Raw genomic sequence first — 10,388 nt, forward strand, 5'->3', positions numbered from 1 at the left:
GAGGGACCCCAAGAAAGGGATTCCAAGGGGTATCTGATGTCTAGGTTTTTTTTTTTTTTAATTGGTTCTTTTTAGTTATACATGACTGTAGAATCCACTTTGATTGTAATTGTACAAGTGTGAAATATATCTTATTCTAATGAAGACCCCCTTCTTGTGCATGGACATGATGGTGGGGTTCACTCTTCTATTCATAAATGTACATAGGAAAATTATGTCAGATTCATTCAACTGTCTTCCCTATCCCCGCTCCCTTTCCTTCATTCACCTCTTTGTCTACTGAATTTCTGTTCTTTCCCTCCCCGCCCCATTGTGGGTTAGCTTCCACATATCAGCAAAACATTTCACCATTTTGGGATTGGCCTGTTTCATTTAGCATGACTATCTCCAGAGCTATCCACTTACCATCAAATGTCATAAAGTCATTCTGCTTCATGGCTGAGTAATACCCACTCCCACATGCTTTCTTTAAAAATTGATAGACCTGCCTGGTTGAAGTCAATAGGATGTGCTATCTTCCTGAAATCTGCAGAAGAAACGCAAACCTGAAAGACCCCTCCCCGCCTATAAAATGAATACAAAGCTATCCCAGAAGAGCAGGGGGATGGGGTTTTTGTGACCTCTACACAGACCCGCTTCTATAATTCAGGGAGATATGATAATTAGAACCGGTCTCCATGCATCAAAATGATCCAGGGTTGCCTTGGATCTTTAGCATGTTGAATCTCCCCTCCGTGGAGTAAGAACAGGGGCAGTGGGGACGTGAGAGTCTGATGCAATTCTAATGTCGGTCAAAAGTCAAGAGGTGAACCCAGGCAGGACTCTGGAAACTTCCCGGGGAACCCCAACACAACTGAAGGGCAGGAAGAACACACCATCCCTCTCCTCTCTGAAAGTGAAGCCAGAATTAAGGACAGGTAGTTAGTGTAGAAATAGGGCATCGGGTCAATTCGAGGAAATGAAGCCATGAAGCCACCTGCCCCTGGAAGAATGGAATGTCAAGGATCTTCAGAGCCCATTGATTACCAAATTTACCTGCCTTTATCAAGGACTGCTAGCAAGGAGCTGCTAATTAATGCCCCCTGGGCCCTTACATGCCTGAATCACCTTGGCCCTCCCACTGCCCATGGCTTCTCACTTAATGCAAAACCAGGCCTAGTCAGGTAGGTAGGAAGGAGAGATAAGGGGGGAAAGAACTGGAGAACAAAAGAGAATTTAACCTATAAAAGATGTAGGGTGCGCTCACTTCTTGGGACTTTTAGAACATCAGCCATGGCCCCTTCTTCCTGCCAGGAGAAGTCTGTATTATTACCTTTAAATAAAACCTGCTTAATCTGCTTGCCTTGGTGTGCTTCTCTAGTGTTCAGTCTTCAACATTAGAAGGAGCAGAACTCGTCACCGGTAAACGATGGTATCAAAAGGATCCACTCTCTCCCTTGAGAGTGCCCCCTTTTCCACTGTCCTATCCCTTCTAATAAACTCCTCCCTGCTACTCTGAGCAACGTGCCTGAAATCTTTCTGGCATGATCATAATAAGAACTGGTAACTGAAGAAGCCATGACTGCCTTGCCTCCATGGAAGGCCCTTGCTCTGTAACATGGGGAGAGTATATTTGCAAATCCTACATCTGGTACGAGCATAATATTCACAATGCATAAGAAAGTCAAATAATTCAATAGTAAAAAAAATAAGTAACTTGAATCAAAAAAAAATGGGTTAAGGACCTAAAAAATTAAAAAAAAAAAAAAAAGCAAACAAATGGTCAACAAGTAAATGAAAAAAAAAAAAGTTAAACATAACTTATCACCAGGAAATGCCAATTAAAACTAAAATGAGGCACCACCACAAACCTGTTAGAATGACTATTATCTAAAAGCCAAAAGATAATAAGCACTTGAAAGGATGTGGAGAAAAGGTCAGATGAAGGTCATATCTGTATTATGTCCCCAAAAGAATTCCTGCACATAGACGCACACACATACACACACAGAGTTGACATAAAATCTTCCTTAACCAAAGCAAAATGAAGTAAAACAGGCAATTAAAGCATAGTCTTTGCTTTTGATGCGTTCAGTTTCAAATTTTTTACACTTTTTGTAAATATGCTGTGCTAAGAACCTTTTTCCTGTTTAACATTCAGGACAAAAGCAATGTTCATGTCTACAGGCCTATTTGTCAAGAAATAACAGTAATGAATGAGAGTCACATTTGAATAACAAGAGTGAACTAGACATGAGAGAATAGAACAAGCCCAGGCAGCTTCAATTCTCCATCTTAAAATTACTTACTATTGTTGGGAATAATAGAACATCAAAAGGAAAAATTCAAAACTCAAATTAGTTCCTGTCCTCCCAGGAGAAGCTGCTGCCTGATTCTGATCTGTCTTTCTTGTGTTGTTCTCACTCAGACTTACAGTTTCAAGGGCTAGAATGTCATTCCATTTGCAAAAGAGTGTTGGCATTAATGAGAGTTATATTTAGATACCCTTGTACTGTGAGATAGAATATAATATTAAACTTGTGAATTTCAAGGTCATGACAAGGGCATATTGACTAGCTAAAGTTTCAAATCTATGAAAATTAGCTACTTTGGTAATCACAGTCTTTACAAAGATTTTGCCCAAATTAAAAGGGACAAGTTTGAGTCAGGAGTGATGACACGTGCCTGTAATTCAATCTACTAAGGAGGAGGAGACAGGAGGATTGCAAGTTCAAGGTCAGTCTGGGCAACTTAGGAAGACCTTATTTCTGACATTGAACTCAGTGGTAGACTGCTGCATAGCTTTTAAGAGACCCCAGGACCCACATTCCACCCCACCAAAAATAAAGGCATATTTGTTCATTTTTCTGCAAATAAGGATCTGTCACAGTAGGCATATTGTATTCTGGTAACAAAAGAAATTCCAAAATCTCAGTGACTTTATTTTTATTAAAATCTTTTTTATTTTTACAGACTGTATTTATTCATCGTACACAAATGAGGTACAACTTTTCATTTCTATGGTTGTACACAATGTAGGTTCACACCTTTCATGTAATCATAAATACACATAGGATAATACTGTCTGTTTCATTCTACTATCTTTCCGTACCCACCCACTCCCACCCCACTTTCCTCTACACCATCCAAAGTTCCTCTATTCTTCTCTCCCCCCACCCTGCGCCACCCCCACTCATTATATATCATCATGCACTTATCACAGAAAACATTCAGCCTTTGGTTTTTTGGACTTGGCCTATTTCACTTAGCATATTTTCCAACTTCATCCATTTACCAGCAAATGCCATAATTTTATTCTTCTTTATGACTGAGTAATATTCCATTATGCATGTATACCACAGTTTCTTTATCCATTCATCCATTGAAGGGCATCTAGGTGGGTTCCACATTCTAACTATTGTGAATTGAGCTGCTATGAACATTGATGTGGCTGCATCAATGTAGTAGGCTGATTTTAAGTCCTTTGGGTATAAACTAAGGAGTGAGACAGCTGGGTCAAATGGTGCGTCCATTTCAAGTTTTCTGAGGAATCTCCATACTGCTTTCCAGAGTGGCTGCACCAAACAGTGACTTTAAAAGAAAAAAAAACAAAGCCTGCTTTTTCTTATTCCACATGGACACAATTTTACTTCTGGTACTGACAGAGCAGCAACCATGTCAAGTATGATAATGGGAAAAAATAACTGTGGAGGGTGTTGCATGAGTGATTAAGTATTTTTGTCTATTTGTGACCCTATCACTTCTCATGCAACTCACTGGTTGAAATATCCACATGGCTCTAACCAAACCATAAGAGGGTCAGGAAGTATAATCTAAGTATCTTTAAGTATCTCCAGGTACTTAAAGGAAAAGATGATAACCAGAATAGTGCACCCAACAATCACCATAACAAAAATCCCTGCCTTTAGAAACTCAGAGACAGGGCTGGGGTTGTAGCTCAGTTGCAGAGCCCTTGCCAAGCACGTGTGAGGCACTGGGTTCGAGCCTCAACACCACATAAAAAAATAAAATAAAGTTTTAAAAGATATAAAAATACAAAAGAAACTCAGAGAGAAGGAATCATACAAATACAAAAAAATAAATGAAAGAGTTTCCCACTGCATCATAACTAATAAAGAGGAGACAACCATAGTGTGATGGAGGAGAGTGTATGGGGTAGGAGGAATTCTTTAGATAAGGAGGTCAGCTATAAGATAAAGGAAGGTCTCCATGTCTTCCTTTGCCCTTCCTGATCCATGCTCCTTCCTCTTCCACTCTGCTCTGCAGCTTTGCAGGTTGGCATGTGGGACTCCATGAATGGGCTTCCTTCCTCTTTACCTTCCAATTGCTTTCCACCACTGAGAAAGATAGGAAGAAATTAAAGGGAGACAGAAGAGTGAAGTTTTTACTCCCTTTGCGATGGGATTGCTGTTAGTGGCTGCCTCCCCTCACACTGGTTACCACTCCTGTCGGGTGGCCCTCACCATATAACCATTCCTTCTTTCTCCGGGGAGGGACATCAGTGGCCAAACAATCCCAGCTCCTTCAAGCCTAAGAATGGGGACTTCCTACCGCTTCTAGTCCCAGGGCACTGAAGTATCCCTTGTGGGTTCATAACCGCTATGAATCCAGTTATGTTTCCCCCAACCTCTGCAGTGCAATGGCCTTTGGAAATGAGGACTTGAAGACTTCTTTAGGTTTAGATAATGTCCTGAAGGCAGGACTTCCATGATGGTATTAGTGCCCTTAAAAGAAAAGACATCGAACATTCTCTCTTCCCCTCTCCCCCACCGCACACTGCCATCTAAGAAGACAAGTAAGAGAGAAGCCATGTGCAAGTCAAGAAGAGGGTCTTTATCAGGAGCCCAACCATGCTGCTCACGGAGAGCAGACTTCCTGGCTCAAGGACTGTGAGAAAACACATGTCTGTCATCTAAGGTCACAGACCTGTGGTCTTTTGTTATGGAATTCTGGGAAGAAGACATTAAACCTTTATATACATTAAGAATCATACCTTTATTACACACCTCTTTTAATATTTAGCACCTCTTCTTACCCAATATAAATACGCCACTCCTTTCCTGCTGAGATCCTAATGCAATATATGTGTTTTTGATTCTTTGTTGTTTACATTTCTCTCAAACTTGTAATTGCTGATACACATGAACGTTTAATTACAAGGTAGAATATTAGGACAAACTCTTGTTGAAAAGGGTGAAATATTTGTCACTTCTATTCTCTTTAAAGTCTTATAAAGAAGACACGCCATATTTAGCATGATCATGCAGAGAAGGGGACATGGGCTTAGGCAGACCTGGAGTTACGTCCCACCTCTGTAAATTGTGGCAGAGTTACTTGGTCTAGAATTTCTCTCATTTCTCTATTTCTCTAATAGTCATGTTTATCTGTTAACTAAGAATCAACATTTGCATTATAATCCACTTATAGGATTGTCCCAAAACCCAGAAAAGAGGAAGCTACTACTGTTTCTCTTATCAAAAATCCTCTACTGATGTTGTTTTTTTGTGTGTGTGATATTGCCACTTTGGGAAGTTTCTTGGAACTTGATCATATCCTTGGGTACTAGCTCCCACAACCTTCAGTGTCTATAGATTTTTACAGTAAGAAGAATTGATTAATCCTCCTCAATGGGATCCAAAGCATCTGCTAAGGCCAGGAGGCATCCTGCACTTTGCCTACGGAACATTCTCTTCAGAGAAGATAATCATTGTTTTATTACCTTTAATGAAGTTCTCATACCAAATTCAGGACACTTGATATAATTTATCTTAATTAATCAAATTTTATGCTGAGAGGAAGTTGTTTAACAAATTATTCGTTCTACTGGTACATTCTCTCTATAGCCCTTTTCTCACCTCCACACATTAGAATAGGCATGACCTACACAGGGAACTGAAAAGTTCTAATCAGCATTAAACCCCGATTTCAGCAACTAACACAAGATTTATTCACACATGGCATTCCTTAATTATTCTTCAATAGCACAGAATTTTTTATATTTCAGTCAATAAGCATCTTACAGGGGAGTCCAGTCAGACTTTGGAGTCTGCACATATTATGAGCTTTTGCAACAGGAAAAAGGATTTCTTGGCAGGCAAATTAAATCATGAAACATCGGAAAACCAACAATTGTAGTTATGCAACCAGAAATTTTTAGCTTTTTAAATCCCATGCCCAAAAAAAATCTCTAAGAATCGCTGCTTACACATGACCTTGAAAGGAACCTAATCAACCCATACTCCTAAGATAAGAGTGTTGAGCAAACGGATTATATGACCTTAATCAGCTTCCTTAACCTTTCCCATTAAGGTTCCTCATTAAACGGTGGAAATAGTAATAGGAAGGGTAAAGTTTGCTGAGAGAATGAAGTGAAATAAGACATGCCAACCATGTGCCTGATAAATAGGAAAACCTTAGGAACCTCTGATGCTTTACCATGCTGATTTCTCCTATCTATTCCAGCTATAGGATGTTATTACCCAATGCCTTTTAGAAAATCCAATAACAGAAAGAGATGATTCTTGTTATTATAAGACTCTTATTTTAAAACTTGCCTCTAGACATTTGTATCTACCCCACCACCACAAGATTGATGGTTTTCAGTGTTCTTTAATTTAATGTTTATCATTTATTTATTGGTACCAGGGATTAAACCCAGGTGTGCTCAACCACTGAATCACATCCCTAGTCCTTATTATTTTGAGACAGGGTCTCACCAAGTTGCTGAGGACATCACTAATTTGCTGAAGCTGAGTCCAAACTTGCAATCTCCATTCCCTGAGCCTTTTTTTTTTTTTTAATAACTGTAGATGGACAGAATGCCTTTATTTCATTTGTTTATTTTTATGTGGTGCTAATGCTCAAACCCAGTGCCTCCCACGTGCTAGGCAGACATCTGCCACTGAACTACAGTCCCAGCCCTTTCCGGAGTCTTCTGAGTTTCTGGCATTACAGGCATGCACAACCACACCCAGCTGGGTTTCAGTTTTCAAGCTTATCCCACTGAGATAGGCCCATAAAGGTCACTGGCTTATTAAATAGTTACATACCAATAAGCAAACCAGCTTTATCTTTTCTCTAGTTTATCATGAGTATACAATATAATAAAACAAGGGCAACTTTTACACTGAATAGCTTAGGGAACCTCCAAGAACCCAGGTTTTAAATATTTAAACTTAAATTTGCTTTGAGGCTTGGGTTTTTTTTATTTTAGAGTTTGTAAAATGTTTATTACTCTGATCAAAAGTTGTCCACATAATACATGGGTCTTCAATTTTTATTTTCACATGTTCTGAATTACTAGCTCACAATCCAGGTCAGTCTAGGTTTTGATCTTCAAAATTGTGTTACTGCTTTAAGGGGAAAGTTCTCACTGACCAGGAAATTACATAATGCAAATGAAATCAAGAATGACCTAGCAGGTACCACAGGCTACAGAGCAGATCTTAGGGAGCCGTTCTCCCGCCTCTGGCAGAAAAGGGAATCAAGAGAAAGCCAGGGTCTACAATGAGAACTACAGAACACAAAAGAAAGAAATTAAAGAAAATCTTAGAAGGTGGAAAGATTTCCCATGTTCTTGGACAGGCAGAATTCATATTGTCAAAATGGCCATACTACCTAAAGTGCTATACAGATTCAATGCAATTCCAATTGAAATCCCATTGATGTACCTTACAGAAATAGAGCAAGCAATCATGAAATTCACCTGGAAGAATAAGAAACCCAGAATAGCTAAAGCAATCCTTAGCAGGAAGAGTGAAGCAGGGGGCATCACAATACCAGAACTTCAACTCTACTACAAAGCAATAGTAACAAAAACAGCATTGTATTGGTACCAAAATAGACAGGTAGATCAATGGTACAGAATAGAGAACAAGGACACAAACCCAAATAAATACAATTTTCTCATACTAGACAAACATATGCAATGGAGGAAAGATAGCCTCTTCAACAAATGGTGCTGGGAAAACTGGAAATCCATATGCAGCAGAATGAAACTAAACCCCTATCTCTCACCCTGCACAAAAATCAACTCAAAATGGATCAAGGACCTCGGAATCAGACCAGAGACCCTGCATCTTATAGAAGAAAAAGTAGGGCCAAATCTTCAACTTGTTGGCTTAGGATCAGACTTCCTTAACAGGACTCCCATAGCACAAGAAATAAAAGCAAGAATCAATAACTGGGATAGATTCAAACTAAAAAGCTTTCTCTCAGCAAAGGAAACTATCAGCAATGTGAAGAGAGAACCTACAGAGTGGGAGAAAATCTTTGCCACTCATACTTCAGATAGAGTACTAATTTCCAGAATCTATAAAGAACTCAAAAAACTCTACACCAAGAATATGAATAACCCAATCAACAAATGGGCTAATGAACAGACACTTCACAGAAGATCTACAAGAAATCAACAGATATATGAAGAAATGTTCAACATCTCTAGTAATAAGAGTAATGCAAATCAAAACTACCCTAAGATTCCATCTCACCCCAATTAGAATGGTGATTATCAAGAATACAAGCAACAATAGGTGTTGGAGAGGATGTGGGGGAAAAGGTACACTCATATATTGCTGGTGGGGTTGCAAGTTAGTGCAGCCACTCTGGAAAGTAGTGTGGAGATTCCTGAGAAAACTTGGAATGGAACCACCATTTGACCCAGCTAGTCCACTCCTTGGCCTATACCCAAAGGACTTAAAATCATCATACTACAGAGATACAGCCACATCAATGTTCATAGCTGCTCAATTCACAATAACCAGATTGTGGAACCAACCTAGATGTCCTTCAATTGATGAATGGATAAAGAAACTGTGGCATATATATATACAATGGAATATTACTCTGCCATAAAGAATGATAAAATTATGACATTTGCAGGCAAATGGATGAAATTGGAGAATATCATGCTAAGTGAGATATGCCAATCTCAAAAAAACAAAGGAGGAATGATCTCACTGATAAGCAGATGATGACACATAATGGGGGGTTGGAGGGGGGCAAGAATGGAGGAAGGAGGGACTGTACAGAGGGAAAAGAGGGATGGGCAGGAAGGAAAAAAATAACAAATTAAATAAAAAACTATTACCCTATTTTTTTTTTTTGCGGTACTGGGGATCGAACTCAGGGCCTTGTGCTTGCAAGGCAAGCACTCTACCGACTGAGCTATCTCCCCAGCCCCCTATTACCCTATTTAAATGTATGATTACACAAATGGTACGCCTCTACTTCATGTACAGAGAAACAAGATGTAACCCATTTGTTTACAATAAAAATAATTTTTTTAAAAAAGGGAGAGAGAGAAAGCCAGGGCCACCTGCTCACACCCCCAGACAAAGGCCACGCTGCTCACTATTCACCCACGCTGCCCAGGCCCCAGACAACTCAACAGAAGGCTAAACTCTGGTCCATCTTCTCACTTCCTCTTCTTTGCAGAATATAATTTTTCCTCCAGCGGGATTGGAATACCTTCACACTCTTTTGACTTCCTGGGTCAGAGGGAGTTTTACATATGATCTGATCACACCAACGTCTCGAGATAAGTGCTCCCTTATGCTTTCAATAGTTGTTGGTGCATAAAAATTCACCAAGAAATACCCGCCTTTCCTGTGCTGCTGACTGTGGGCGGAGAGCTTACAAGACAGCGCTTGCTCACCCAGGCTCTGCAAGTTCCTCACTGTGGCTCCTCTGTCCATCGGGGCTTCTATTGTTTGTTTCAAAGCAGCTGCAGTCTCTGGCCACTGCCTGGCTTTCATGATCAAAGCCAGCTCCTAAGGGGCCTGAACGCTAGGTGTGCAGCGCTAGGTGTGCGGCTCCAGACCCAGCTGGGCCCCTGGATGGGGAGGGGCGGGGACCTGGAGGGAATCTGGAGTGGAAGTGCGGGCACTTGGGCCCAAGGACTCCCAGGTGGGCGGCGAACGCACTGAGGACTGGTTTTAACTACAGAATTTGTAACAAAGAAGTAATAGAGGAAAAAGTGAAGAAGGAGGGTTCTAATTTATGTCCTGGGGTTTTCTACTTTTTGGATAAATATTCCTTTCATAACTCCAAAGTACACATTTAAAATGAGGGGGGGAGGCAACTTAAAATGGAACCACCAGTTATCCCACTCCTTGACATATACGGAAAGGACATAAAATCAGCATACTACAGTGACAAGCCCACATCAATGTTCATAGCAGCTAAATTCACAATAACTGAGCTATGGAACCAACCTAGGTGCCCTTCCACATATGAATGGATAAAGAAAATCTGGTACATACACACAATGGAATATTATTCAGTCATAAAGAAGAATGAAATTATGGCATCTACCATTAAAAGGATGGAACTGGAGACTATAATGTTTAGTGAAATAAGCTAATCCCCAAAATATCAAAGACAGAATG

At 40.1% G+C, this 10,388-nt stretch overlaps 1 protein-coding gene across 1 annotated transcript; it reads right to left on the reverse strand.

Moving 5' to 3' along the window:
• Positions 1–9,470: 9,470 nt before the first annotated feature.
• On the reverse strand, positions 9,471–9,755 carry LOC124986598 (28S ribosomal protein S6, mitochondrial-like). Its single transcript, XM_047555046.1, has one exon. It carries the CDS (start codon positions 9,753–9,755, stop codon positions 9,471–9,473), a length of 285 nt encoding a protein of 94 aa, XP_047411002.1.
• Between the last annotated feature and the right edge of the window lie 633 nt (positions 9,756–10,388).

The sequence above is a fragment of the Sciurus carolinensis genome, chromosome 6 (assembly GCF_902686445.1).
Source record: "Sciurus carolinensis chromosome 6, mSciCar1.2, whole genome shotgun sequence".
In the NCBI taxonomy this organism is placed as follows: domain Eukaryota; kingdom Metazoa; phylum Chordata; class Mammalia; order Rodentia; family Sciuridae; genus Sciurus; species Sciurus carolinensis.